At 28.7% G+C, this 15,560-nt stretch overlaps 2 protein-coding genes across 2 annotated transcripts; both read left to right on the forward strand.

Annotated features, from left to right (window-relative positions):
- The first annotated feature begins 7,146 nt into the window (after positions 1-7,146).
- On the forward strand, positions 7,147-9,461 carry LOC145098948 (uncharacterized). Its single transcript, XM_079036537.1, has 3 exons — positions 7,147-7,648; positions 7,757-8,974; positions 9,121-9,461. Exons 1-3 carry the CDS (start codon positions 7,147-7,149, stop codon positions 9,459-9,461), a joined length of 2,061 nt encoding a protein of 686 aa, XP_078892663.1.
- Positions 9,462-9,647: 186 nt separating this feature from the next.
- Positions 9,648-10,586, forward strand: LOC145098949 (uncharacterized). Its single transcript, XM_079036538.1, has 2 exons — positions 9,648-9,900; positions 9,958-10,586. Exons 1-2 carry the CDS (start codon positions 9,648-9,650, stop codon positions 10,584-10,586), a joined length of 882 nt encoding a protein of 293 aa, XP_078892664.1.
- The last annotated feature ends 4,974 nt before the right edge of the window (positions 10,587-15,560 follow it).

Here is a 15,560-nt window from a genome sequence, read left to right on the forward strand (position 1 = left end):
TAAATATGACCAATATAAAAAAAATTCATGCATTATGGCTCTATTTTTTTATAAAAATAAAACTAAAATTTGCAGGAGCAGCCAATATACTGAATCTAAAAATACCAAATATTTTAGTAAGTTGGTTTTATTGAACTTTTTGGAAGCATAATTAATGATTACGTTTTATAAATAAAGAAGGACATAAATAAACAAGTCGATATTAACATGTGTATTAATCAAATGTAGGTTGCTATTACTTGTAATATTAATTTATTATTTTATCTTATTCAATCATTATACTTTGTCCATGATAAAAAAATTAATTTTCCAAGTGTCATTTTCACCCATTTTCTTAGAAAATTATTCCCTCCCAAAGACATAAAAAAGTCACTCAAATTCAAATTAAATTCAATTAAATATAATTCATGATAATATAAAACTAATTTTTGTTTTGAAAATCAATCTTAATCCACCCGTACCTTCTTTGACGAATCCACACACTCTCCTACTAATCAGTAAGTTTGTTTCCATATTATGCCTGCATTAAAATTCATTTTAAATAAATTAAGCACCATATCGCATAAAATCAGCAATGGTATTTGAATCAATTTATCAATTTCCAAATATATCTGCATCATAATAGGAATTAAATAAATTACAAAATTAACTTCAAATGTTTTTTTTTCTACTTATAAATATAAACCCGTAAATTCGTTTCCAACATTTGCCTTTAAGCATCTACTTCGTATCAGAGCCTTAAAACACTGCAATTCTTGTAAAGTTATTCTTATTCTTATTCTCATTGTGTTCCTTTCTTTATATGGTTATGTTTAGAATCACGTAGTGGAACCAAAAATCATTTAATTTTTCTCATAGTTGAACACATAACTATAAAATAATAAACGTGACAATATATTTTCTTTTTTTTGCAGATCAATGGCTGCATCAAATGTTACTTTAATTGCTGGTGTAGATGTTCTAAGTGATGATTTAACATTCAAACTTCGTGTTATAAACTTATGGAACCATCAATCATTCTATAACAAAGATGAACTTTACTCAATTGAATTGATCTTAATAGATGAACAAGTATACTTATAAGATATTAAGAATTATTCTTTATAATATAGCTTACAATGACCATTTTACTTATTATTGCCAATTTATATCATACTTCTTTTAGGGAAACAAAATCCAATCAAATGTCTCAAGGAAAAACATCTACAGATTCATAGATATTCTAAAAGATGGCCATGCATTTTACATAAAATCTCCAATCTTTGCATCAGAAAGGATGGGTGGTTTGAGGTTAACTCGTCATCATTATAAACTTACTTTTGTCCATAACACTATTGTTACGGAGTGTCATGACTTTTATGGACCTGTGTTTTGTTTTGAGTTTGTTGATTATCAAAGTCTTATCTCATTGGTACATCCTCCAATGATATCAATTGGTTAGTTCATTTGAATATAGTTTAATTATCAACAAATTTTATGTTTTAATAAAATATTATGTATTCACATTCACAACAATTGATATGTTTGATATTTGTTAATTTTTGTAGATGTTATTGGATTACTGGTTGGAATTGGTGACATGTGGCGAGATGATGCAGACGTGAACAAACACAGACTCATCATCCAAATTCAAGATGCAAAGTTTGTGTAGACATATATTTATTTTGATCACTTATAATATACAAGAATTTATCTTTTTTACTTTAAAATTTTATTTTTCAGTGGTTTGCAATTATATGTTGCTTTGTTGGGTCATTATGCTTACACAATGCAAAACTTTATCGATAACAACGTACACAATCATCGTATGATTGTTATCCTTCAATTTGCAATGCTTAAAGTTTGGAGAGGTAAATTTATTTTCTTATTAACCTTTATTTTATAATAATAAAAATAACAGCTATATTATTTATTTTTTAGGTCGTCCCACAGTTAATACGTATTGTTCCGTGACTAAGCTTTTCATTGACACTGACATCGATGAAATCAATGTTTTCAAGAAGAGATAATTTATGTTTTATCATTTTATTTCTACAGTTAGCCTTGATGTCAATCATATTACTTAACTCTCTTCCTAATAACAGTTTAGATGGAGATGATCCCCCTGATTTGTCATCGAATACACATACAATTACTCCATCTAATCAAGTTTGTCATCATGATGATTTCAAACTTAATTTTCAGTTCCAGAGTAATGTTGATGTTTGTCAACACGGTAAAGAGATTATGAAGGTGAAATTGGAAAACATTCGCTAACTTTTGATTTTAAGATCAAGTTTGAAAAAATATGTTTGTTTACATTAATAAACTTCAGTTTTATTTTACATTCTTGTAGTTTTATATTCTCTTTGGAATTTTGAAACACTTATTTAACAGCATTTTTGTTTTTGTTTTAGTGGGTTTCTTAAATAATTTATGTTTTATACAAAAACTATTTGAAAATTTCGATTTCCATGAACAGACACACAAATAACAAATAGAAGAACATATTGAACCACGAATTTAAAAATAAAGATTTTTCAGGTTTATTTTGAGGGTAAAATGGTCGATTAAATAGATTAAACATTTTTACATCTATTTTAAGTTTTCATAGTTGAATTATAAGGATGTTAACTGAAATAATTTATACATATTAGATTGGATAACGAAAATGAAGGAACTTAGGGGAAAAGAAACATATGTGTAATTGACAAATTATGTTTCTACTTTAATGAGATAGTAATTGAAATTTTTTTTCCATATCATGCCCCTGATCTACTGTAGTGTGAGTTTAAATGACCAAAAGGGCATTTTTAATATTTCATTTCGCAATATTCCTGCCGAGGGAAAATGCTATGAAATAGCTGCGGAATTAAATTCACAAATAAATGATAGTTTTCTTATTATACATATTCTACATCAGTTTCCTGACCTTTTAGCAATTTTGTGTTACATAAACTACAGAATAACCCTATAATTGACAGAATGTTCACTTACCATCTTATTATATGGGTTACATAATTATTTTCATATATGTTGTAATAAAACAAAGCATTGTTAATTTTGGGTTACAAATTAGTTTTAAAGAACTAATTACCCAACATGTTATTGTTATTTGAGTTTTTAGTTGTTAAAAATAATGTCATTCTTTTTGTCCATATAAGAAAAGTATGCAGATTTGTGGTCTTATATTCTAATTAAATATCATAAAGATCCAGAAATATTAATAATTTGACAAAAAAAAAATAACTATAACCGGATATATAAATAATGGTTAATTTTTTTTAATTAACAATCAATCATGATTTACTTTGCCAACTTTAACTATGTCATTGAATCAAATATGCAAAAACGAAGATATAAGTTTGAACAATACTTTTTGTAATTTGATTCTGGAAAATAATATAGGAAAGCATATTCATTTGATGCCATTCATAGATGGTGAATTAGTATTTCAATAGGACCTCAATTTATATATATATATATATATATATATATATATATATATATATATATATATATATATATATATATATATATATATATAAACACTAATATGATTTTTTATTGTAAATGCTAATTCAGTAATCAAATATTCAAATACATTAACATTAATATGAGTTTGTCTCACGTTTTGCATATATTTAACCCTAATATCTGGCAAATCTTTTAAAAAATTGCAATCTAATTTCGGAAGGTATATAAAAATATATTAATAACTTATTTACTCATATTAATCAGAATAACATTTGAACAGATTTAACACTAACATCTACCAAATTCGAATTTCAAATTTTCAAACTATTACGCAGAAAGTATGAAAATCATAATTTCATTCAAACTAAAAGTTACCTGATTGTCTCTCCAGTCTTGACGTATTTTGAATTTCTCTTCATACCACTTCAGTTTTCGATTGGTTCTTCAAAAGACATCATTTCTGCACAAAATAACTCAGGTATAATTTCTTCCAACTAATCTATGTTCTGTACATATATTTAGATAAATTCTTACCTTAAATCATCACATCTCCAAACCCTAATCATTCGTACCTTCATTATGTGACTTCTACCTCATATATTATCGATAAAAACCGACTATTCGGTTCAAATCAGATTTGTTGGTTGTATATTACTTTATGCCTTCATCGATACCAATGGACAAACTTCTATAGATTTCCGAAATTAATACCTTAGAGTTGTTGATCTTGATTGCTGAGATATTGATTTTGCTATAACACTGTTCTAGGTCTTCATTTCTATTACGACAAAGGGGGAAAAGGGGATTATTATGATTGCTTTTCGTGTAGGTGGGTTTCTTGTTAAACAATAAGGAGTAATTACTATTTTTGTTTTAAATAAAAACAATAAAAAGAAATAACATTTATTTTTCTAATTTTTCTATCAATAATATTTAAATAGTTTAAATTGGTGTATATATATACCCAATTAATATTAAAAGAACTATAATTTAAATAATAACCTCGAAATTTATACTTATATGTTGTATTTATTAAATTGTAATTTAAATTGACATAAACTATTTAAATTGTCATTTTATCTCTTATGCTCAACAATTTATTAAGTAAACTTTATTTATATATAATTAAGTAATTTTATGATTTTGAAATATCATTTATTTCGTATTTGATTAGCATTCAATTCATCAAATTAAGTTTAAACAAATTACATAAGCTATCAATCGTATGTAACATTTACTATCAAATTCTTAATTTTCTTTTTCAATGTACTTTGTTATTGTTATTATGTATCGAACAAGAATATGAATGCAACGGACGCTAGAGAAAGAAGAAAAAACAGAAAGTTATATTTGGATAACAAAAAATCCAAAAAACATCGTACTACATCATCCTCTCATCATACACCTAATGCACATGCTATTAATATTAGCCAATGCGGTAACCTTCTTTCTTTATTTTGCATTTATAATATGTTTTATTTATTTATTTTAGTTTTAAATATATTATGTATATTTTTTTTAAAAAAAATAATTAAAATATATTTGCACTTAATATAAAAAAATAGACTTTAAGTTGTTTTCTACTATTTTACAGTTCAAAATAACGTTACAGAATCTACAAACGCTAAAGAGAGGAGAAAAGTTAGAAAGTTGTATTTGGATAATAGAAAATCCAAAGTGTTACTAAGCACATCAACCCATCAAAATTCCTCTGTTACACATGCTTCTTACATGTCGAATAATGGTAATTATATTCGTTTATTTTACAATTGATGTGCAGATATAAATATTATATAAAATTTGCAACACTCTTTAACTTATAGTATTTATAAAAAATAATATTTTTCTATTAGTACTAACCATTTTTTCTAATTATATAATAGATGTCTTAAGTTGTCGTGTTAGATTAATATCTACACATAACTATACAAACGTTACCTTAGACAAGGAAAATATAAATTCAGCCAAATCATATGTACATCAAGATACAAATATTCATCCTCCTTCAAATGGTACGTACTTCTATATACACAAATTTAAGAATATATGCTTCGCATTTATATAACTCATAACAATTTTTAACTTTCTAATTTGTATTTTAATCTTATCAGGCAACTATATTTTCAATAATAATGTTCAAACATCACTATCTATTGATAAACATAATTCAATGTTTTACATTGGCATGGCATCCACTAATCGTTCGAATATAATTCATAATTCTCCTTCAACAAATTTAAATCTTAGAACTCCATTTTCTAACATTTCAAACGGTATGCATAATTAAATATACGAAATGTGAAATGTAAACTTTACTTTTATATAAATCATAACTGTTGGTAACGTTGTAATTTGTATTTTTATTTTATCAGGCAATTATATATACAATAATAACATTCAAACACCAATATCTATTAACAAACATAATTCAATGTTTGGGAATGCCACGACATCCAGTAATTATTCGACAATGATCCAGAATTCATCATCAATCAAGTTACCAAGAGGAAAACATCAATTAAAAAGGAAGACTCTGCATATAACCTCTATATCTGTGTTTGACTTGACATTAGATGAAGAAAGTAATGATGATCATATTGTGGAAGATAAATTGCGCGGTATATCAAAAGGTGATCATAATTCTAATAGTTTTAATATTATTTAAAATTATTAAATAATGTATTGTTTATAATCTTTATATTTTTTTAATATTTTTTTTTCATTCAACAGATTACTTGGATCATGGAGACGAAATTGTTATATGTCAGATTTGTCATGCAAAATTATGGGTAGATGAATCGCTTAGAGGGCAAAAAAAAGGCAATACGTCTTATTCCCTATGTTGTGGTTATGGCAAAGTTGAGCTACCACCCTTAAAAGAAGCACCCTCATCTTACAAAAATCTTTACCGTTCCGTAGATTCTAAAAGCAAACACTTCATGAAGAACATTCGACGTTACAATTCAATGTTTTCATTTATATCCATGGGAGGCAAAGTCAATTCATCCATTAACAGAGGTAACGCACCATACATATTAAGACATAGCGGTCAAAATTATCATAGTATGGGAAGTCTTTTACCTACTGGTGGATCAAGACCAAAATTCTGTCTGTTATACATATATGATACGGAGAACGAGATTTCAAATAGATCGACAAGTATTGGGTATATTTTTACAATAACTTTAATAAACCGTTTCAGTTTTATATTTTCTTTACTAACATTAAATAATTTTTTTTAATATTTTTAGTGGACCAACGAGCAGTTCTACATCAACTACAACAACATATGATCTCCAGATTATAGAATTTTTGAAGGTTATGTTAGATTCAAACAATGCGTTGGTCAAGTCTTATAGGATGGTAAGAGATAGTCTGCATAAAAATCCTGGTGCTAACTTGAAGTTAAGATTAATCGGAAAAAGAGAACAAGATGGAAGGACATATAACTTACCAACTTCTTCTGAGGTAGCTGCTTTAATTGTCTGTGACATTTGTGATTCAATTGAAAAAAAAGACATCATTGTTAAAACCTCATCAGGATTAGTAAAGCATGTCATTGAATTACATCCTTCTTACCTTGCTCTTCAGTATCCATTACTATTTCCATAAGGCGATGATGGTTACAGAGTTGACATCCTTTATAGAGGTATTACATCTTCAAGTAACAGCAAGCGCCCAACCTGTACAATGAGAGAATTTTTTGCTTACAGAATTCAAGATAGAGATCAATCGTTCTCACTACATCTTAATGCAAAAAAGTTATTCCAACAATTTTTGGTTGATGGTTATACAATGATTGAAAGCGAGCGATTATTTTTCATACGTAAGCAATACAAAATTCTTAGATGTGAGTCTTATGAGAATCTGCGTAATCACCAAGCACGTGGTAGTACAGATATTTCGAACGTTGGTCAACGTGTGATTTTACCTTCTTCATTTACCGGTGGTGCACGTTATATGATGCAAAACTATTTGGATGTCATGTCGCTATGTAAATGGTTTGGATGTCCAGATTTTTTTATAACCTTTACGTGTAATCCAAAATGGCCAGAAGTTCAAAGGTTTCTTAAGGACACTCCACTTCATCCTGAAGATAGACCGGATATATTATGTAGGTTATTTAAGATAAAGTTGGATGTATTTATTAAAGATTTAAGGGAAAATGAAATTTTTGGCAAGATTCAAGCAGGTATTTTAAAATTATACTTTAATATATATATATATATATATATATATATATATATATATACCTTTTAAGTTTCTAACTTCTATTTTATGTGTATATTTTTACATGCAGTGGTTTATACAATTGAATTTCAAAAACGAGGTCTGCCTCATAGTCATATATGCTTGTTTATGCATTCTGAATACAAGCTTCCTACAGTTGAATATATCGATCCCATTATTTCTGCTGAGATTCCAAATATCGAAGAAGATCCAAAATTATATTCACTTGTAAGGGATTTCATGATTCACGGTCCATGTGGAGCTGAAAATTTGAATTGCCCATGCATGGTGGACAGAAAGTATTCTAAAAACTTTCCAAAGCAACTCTGTAATCATACTTTAGTTGATTCAGATGGTTTTCCCTTATATAGGAGAAGAAATGATGGAAATTTTGTTGAAAAATCTGGTGTTCAGTTAGATAACAGAAATGTTGTTCCATACAAAAAATATCTATTGAAAAGATATCAGGAACACATTAATGTTGAATGGTGCAATCAGGAATCTTCTATAAAGTATTTATTTAAATATATAAACAAGGGTCCTGATAGAGCGACTGTTGCTATGGAGCCAAACAATAATGATTCTGATAACAATGATGCAGTGGATGAAATCAAAGAATACTATGATTGTAGATATATATCTGCATGTGAAGCATCATGGCGGATTTTCAAATATGATGTTCATTATAGGTATCCTGCTGTGATTAGACTACCTTTTCATCTTCCTGGTCAACAACAAGTTGTATATGAGGCAGACGATGATATTGAAGATGTTCTTGACCGGCCTTCAGTTGCTTCTTCAATGTTCACATCTTGGATAAAGTGTAATGAAATCATTAAAGAAGCACGGAAACTTACATATCTTGAATTTCCTACAAAGTTTGTTTGGAAACCTAAACTTCAAATTTGGAAGCCAAGGGAAGTTAGATATTCTATTGGTAGAATTCACTCGGTTTCACCTAAGCTTGGCGAAGAATATTTTTTAAGAATTCTTTTAAATAAAGTGAAAGGTCCAAAATCCTTCGAAGAAATTCGCACAGTCAATGGTGAAATATGTTCTTCTTTTAAAGATGCATGCTATAATCTGGGCCTTTTGGATGATGACAAAGAATACATCGAAGCAATTAAGGAAGCAAGTGTTTCTGGATCTGGTTTTTATCTATGTTTCTTATTTGCTACGATGTTATTGTCCAGTAGTTTGTGTAAACCAGAGATTGTGTGGGAAAACACATGGGAATACTTGTCACATGGAATTCTTTATACTCAACAAAAGAGATTAAAGTCTCCAGGTATTATACGTTTATTCCATTATTATTAAAACTATATCATATAAATTTCCAATATGCACTCAATTACATTTTACGTCCAACTTAATCTCTTTTTTAGTATGTTGTAAGTAATATAGTAATGTTCCTGTGTTTATAACTAAACAAAGATCAAATTAAAAACTTGACTTTGTTTGAGATAGAACAAATTTTACTCCGAAACAATTCCAGTCTCAAGAACTATAGAAGGATGCCTTACCCAGATGCTGATTTGGTTTCATCTTCAAACAATCGTTTGATAGCCAAGGAGCTAGATTATGACATACCAAATTTGAAGAATGAGTTTGATCACCTCTTTGTTTCATTAACCGACGAGCAACGCAACATTTTTATTGATATAATGGCTAAGGTTAAAAATAATAAGGGAGGTGTATTCTTTATTTATGGTTATGGTGCAACGGATAAGACATTTCCCTGGAAGACAATTTCTGCAGCAATTAGATCCCAATGAGAGATTGTTTTAAACGTTGCTTCAAGTGGGATTGCTTCATTATTATTGACTGGAGGTAGGACAACACACTCTCGGTTTAGTATTCCCATAAATCTTACCGAGGATTCTTTTTGTAGAATAAATCCAAAGAGTGATCTTGCGAGTTTAGTAAGAAAAGCTTCATTGATCATTTGGGATGAAGCACCCATGGTACACAAGCATGCATTTGAAGCTTTAGATCGAACTTTGCAGGATATATTAAGATTTGTCGATCCTACAAACTCAAATATTCCATTCGGAGGGAAAGTGGTTGTTTTTGGAGGTGATTTTAGACAAATTCTACATGTTGTTCCGGGTGGCAGTAGACAAAATATTGTTAACGCTTCTTTAAGTTCTTCGTATTTATGGCAACAGTGCAAAGTCCATAAATTAACAAAAAACATGAGGTTAACTGTTGGAAGTGATTCATCTGCTGTTCATCGAATAACAAGTTTTTGAAACTGGCTTTTGGACATAGGAGAAGGTAATCTTGGTGGTCCGAATGATGGTGAAGCAATTGTTGATATTCCAGAAGACATTCTCATTAATGATCCATGTGATCCTATTCGTTTATTAATCAGTTTTGTATATCCTTCCATTCTTGAAAACTTCAACATTCCGGGTTATTTTCAAAAAAGAGCAATACTTGCTCCCAAGAATGAAGTTGTCCAAGAAATAAATGATCGGTTGCTAAAACTCATTCTTGGAGAGCAAAAAGAATATTTAAGTTCAGATAGCCTCTGCCAATCTGAGTTTGTCCATGATCAGTTTGATGCAAATTTGTACTTATCTGATGTTTTAAATGGTCTTAAACTCTCAGGTATGCCAAACCATAATCTCATTTTAAAAGTCGGTGTTCCAGTTATGTTATTGAGAAACATTGATCAGAAAAATGGCTTATGCAATGGCACTAGACTACAAGTCATATCTTTGGGCAAACGAGTAATTGAGGCAGTTATCATATCTGGAAGTAATATTGGAAACCGAACTTTCATTCCAAGAATGTCTTTAACTCCTACTGAAAACAAAATCCCATTCAAATTCCAAAGAAGACAATTTCCATTGGCTATATGTTTTGCAATGACAATTAACAAGAGCCAAGGTTAGTCTTTATCGAAGGTTGGATTGTTTCTCAAGGATCCTGTTTTTACACATGGCCAGTTGTATGTTGCTTTATCTAGAGTTCAAAGTAGAGAGGGATTAAAATTGTTAATTTTAGATAACCATGGTAGACTATCAAATAAAACATCCAATGTCGTGTATAAAGAAGTTTTTAGAAATTTATAAAAACTTTGTAAAACTTTATTATTTATATGAATTTATGTTTATGTTTTATTTAAATTTATATTGCATTATAAAAAATGATAACTTTCTAACATATATACAAATACAAATTGTTGATTTCAAATTCAAACCATTATCATTTCATAATTTCAACCAATCGTTATATCACTATGAAATTACAAACAAAACATTGCTCAATAACTAAGTTATAATTTAATTGAATTATTTTTAAATTTCTTTCCCGTGGTGTCCACGGGTTATAACCTAGTGTGTGTGTGTGTGTGTGTATATATATATATATATATATATACTAGCCGTTTACCCGCGCCAAGCGACGGGTACGATTAATATCTTTCAAAAATTAGTTTCCAGAGTCGTTTAGTTATTTTGTGGAAATAATTTACTACATCTAAATAATAATCAGTCAGAGTCATTCTAGCAAATACAAAATTAGTTAGAATAAAAAATGAAGATTTATGGTTGTTTACATATGTGTACAACAGATGATTGATTGTACATTATTAATCCTCAAATATTTCTTTATACACAACATTTAATGTATAGACTTCACTGCCTTTGAATTGTTCGTCCCACTTCACTAATACTTTTGTATTGACACATGATATTCATTTGGACAACGCCACATAAAGTTGGTCATGCGAAAAATAGATTCTCGAAGATATATACCTAGATTTGGAATTGTTGTCCTGAGCTTTATTCGTAAAACATAATCGAATTGGACATTATTCTCTTTAGCTTGAATCAGAACATGTCATCTTTAAACGAACATAGAAAAATCCATGGCAAAAATAACCTTTTTCTATCATGTTGACCAACAACTATTTCGGCATTAATGACATTAAACTGAAAACTTTTACATATCAACCGATTGCTATTGCACAATCCATTTCATGGGTCAAGATGCCATAATAGTATTAGCGACATCGAACTTTTAAACATAGGTAATGAGGGGTAAACCACTAACAGTGAATGTGTTCAAGAATTACACATGATAGAAGTTATTTATATTGTCTATTGACTTCATCAAAACTATAGTAAATTATGTATTCTTTATGGAATCGGTCGATCAAATAATCATTAATCTCATCGACATTCTCATTTTTTGTGGATAATATTGCTCATGAAATAATATAATCTGATTCAGATCCGTTAATTTCCAAGGATAGAAAGATTTATTTTGTTTTAAGCAAATAATTTTCAGACGACTCTTATTTTTATTTGGACGGATATTCGTTTCGACATTTAAAGTTTGAGTAGGTGTTTGGTGAATATTTTTTTACACAATATTGTAGTACTCGGGCAATGCAATGATGACATGGATATATAAGTTAGGGATGAACCTTTTAAGCTAAAAATTGAACTGGAACCGATTAGTGGTATTTAATCAGGTTCTCAGTTACCCCAAATAAGAGGTGATAAATTGTTTCGTTCTGGCAACGACAAATAATTTTATTTGAACATAGTCTTTTTTTGGAAAAAAAAATTATTTCAAAAAGATGACATACAATTTAAAGAATACATAATGTTTTGGAAAGTGTCATATGAACGAAGAGAGGAATGAGAGAGTTACAACATGGTAATTTTAAATCGGCTTAATGAATATGAACCGAAAGTTTGAATGAAAAAGAATAAAGTTTAGAAAGAAACATATGTTGTTACTACAATTAGATTGGACAAAAAGGAGTGGTAAGCGTCAAGCCTTGCCAAGAACGTCAAACACTACCCTTGTCTCTTGACAAGGACCTCGCCAAGCAAGCCTTGCTAGCCAGCTAGCCAAAAGAGAGAGGAGAGACAAGGGAACGGTGGTTTGTGACCGGTTGACACTACTTTGTTTGTTTTTTTTAAATCAAACATATTTAAATGACATCATTGTCACTCCCCAACTTTTACAAGACAAACATATTTTTGTGGAAAATGTTACATGGCTTCAAAAATTCTATGTAACATCATGCTAGCCTCACCATTACTCCCTCTAACCTAAGAGATATAATAGTGAGGGGTGGGAAATGGGAAAGAAAATACCTGTTAGTAAAACTGTATAATCATAAAATAGAAAAATGAAAAATTATAATATTTCTTGTACTAATATACATTTAAGATAATGTTTTGGACAAAAAGATTAATCATTGTTCCTTATCAAAGAACTTAGAGAAAAAAAATCAATTGTACATGGTATTCAACATACCCTTTCCCATCAACAATATTATTACAAGTAATATTGATCAATAAAAATTTAACTAATATTATTTCAAAGAATATTGACATGAAAACTTAATTGCTTCCTAATTTTAATATTGTTACATTTATCAACTTTTATAAATGACGTCTTAACTGGAGGTTTAATTTTTAATTTAGTAATTAACAATTCATTGGGATAATTAGCCCTCCCAATATTTGCTAATACACAGTAAAATTCAATTTAACAATTCTTGTGCAACGCAACACGTAACAAAAAAATATTACAAACCTTAATTTTTGGCATCAACAAAAAGATTAGCCCTCCCAAAGTTTTTTTTGGAAGCTATTGTTTTTCTGATTCTTTAATTAATTCAAACAAAAAAAAAGATTGTAGATCAATGTCTTTTTTTTAAACAAAAAATAGCAAAAAAACTGTTTTGTAACATTTGTTTTATCCATGTGGTAAACATCTTGCCAACATATTTAATTTTTTTTTGTTTGGCAAAAATCATGCTTTCCATTTAGATTTATAAGGCTAATAATATGAGATTAGCATCTAATATACCTTTCCACTTCACATTAAATTAAGATATTCACATGTTTATTAGTTTTGGTTAATATGCATTTAAGGCTATAGTAATAACACTCATTGTATCCAATTTTGGTAAGAATTAGTGATGATTTCAACATTCCATAATAACCTTGTATTCGATTTTTGGTAAGTATTACTTGTTTGTCTATGCTTCACTTATTTGTAAATCAAGTTTTATATTTTATAACTATTAAAATTCAAGAATTGTCTAATATACTTAATAATATAGTAAAGATAAAGATATATATATATATATATATATATATATATATATATATATATATATATATATATATATATATATTGGCTTATGTTATTGTATTCTAACTAATTATTGTGTGGATGTAGGAATAATTATGGGCCAATCATTTACTTATTTTAAGAAAGTGATTAATACATATTATTAAATTAAAGATAATTAAAAAATATCATCTAATTTCACTATAAGGGTATTTTAGACAATTAAGATCAATTTAAAAAAGGAAAATTTCATATTTTTAGGGATAATTAATTCTCTTGATTTTAAAATTCTGATTTTTTAATTAATTCAATTTTAACTATAACATAATTTTTAATCTTTAATTAAACCCGATTTTATTTTGTCAGAATGAAATTCTGTTAGAATCATATTCTCTAGGAATGCCAGGATACATATTTCTGTTAGAATGATATTCTATGAGAATGCCAACACTTACTAATAACAAATTTTTGGATACAATTTAAAATTTTCATTGCCTTCTTAAAAAAATAAAAAATTTATATAATATTCTATGACAATGAAATTCACACTAATAACAAACAAAAACATGTATATTATTTCACCTAATTATTCTAGCAGAATATATTATTACATATAGTCCTATCATTTTATTGTAGATTATTCTATCATAATATAACGACGAATAGTTCTTTCTTTTGTGAAGACCATTGACCATTGTTCATATGCATCCCACACGTCACCATCTAATCTTCAAGCCCTTGATCATCATGTTCTTTCCACCTGATGCGTTTCCATGGAATGGAATTCATGATTCCTTGAGTCATTTCAAATACTCCAATACAAAATTAGCATTTTTTAGTGTTCTACTTTTATAAATATAAATCATGCATACCATAATATATCTACTGTGGACACTTGCCAAGATTGATGCACCACAGAAAAAATGAAAATGCAATATAAAACTTCCATCAAGCAAGAGGCCATGGTTTTCCATAGTATTAGATTATAAATTAACAATTTGGAAAAGATTATATATAACTTGACCTACAAAAGTGAGCATTTTTAATAATGATTTTACAGAAGTAGAGCAATAGTCTTCGCAATCACATAATTATCAATTTGATGGTTTTATGGTACAAAATGGGCACCTGTTTATGTCTTCTTAATAGCACGTGGCCCCCTTTAAGAAAAATTATTCATCCATTCGACATCCCCACCTATAGTTACAAAACATTATGATGCTTAAATTATCAATTTGATAGAGATAAAATCTTGATAAGACCAAAACATAAATAATTGGTGGGAATAAGTAAAAAAAGAAAAAGAAAATTGGTAACAGTTGATGGTATGTTTATTAAGCTAAAATAATTTTGTATGATATAGTAACTTGAGAGCTGAAAATGGAGATTCATAAGAGAAACGATTAGCAATGGGGAGGGATTACCAAAACCAAATTCGATCAGTAACTTGGCTATGACATCATTGCTGACAACGTTGACTAACTCTGATCCCCCTCTCTTGATTGAAAGACCACTTCTGCTCAATGGAAACAAAAAGAATGCATCAGATTTGCAAGATTTTGAACTGAGGTCTGAAAAATGCTTTCTTACCCTGATAGTTTTATCATATGAGCCACTATATAGGGTATCTCCTGATGATAGTGTTGGAATAGTGTCTAAGGCTGCAACTATATTAGGCAACTTTGATCCGATTATGCATGGTCCTTTTGGGTTGCCTTCACCATAGCAACTTGACAGGATGATTTATTATGAGAGAATAGATATTA

Source organism: Lactuca serriola, chromosome 4 (assembly GCF_051521515.1).
Source record: "Lactuca serriola cultivar US96UC23 chromosome 4, Lser_US96UC23_V15, whole genome shotgun sequence".
NCBI classification, from domain to species: Eukaryota; Viridiplantae; Streptophyta; class Magnoliopsida; order Asterales; family Asteraceae; genus Lactuca; species Lactuca serriola.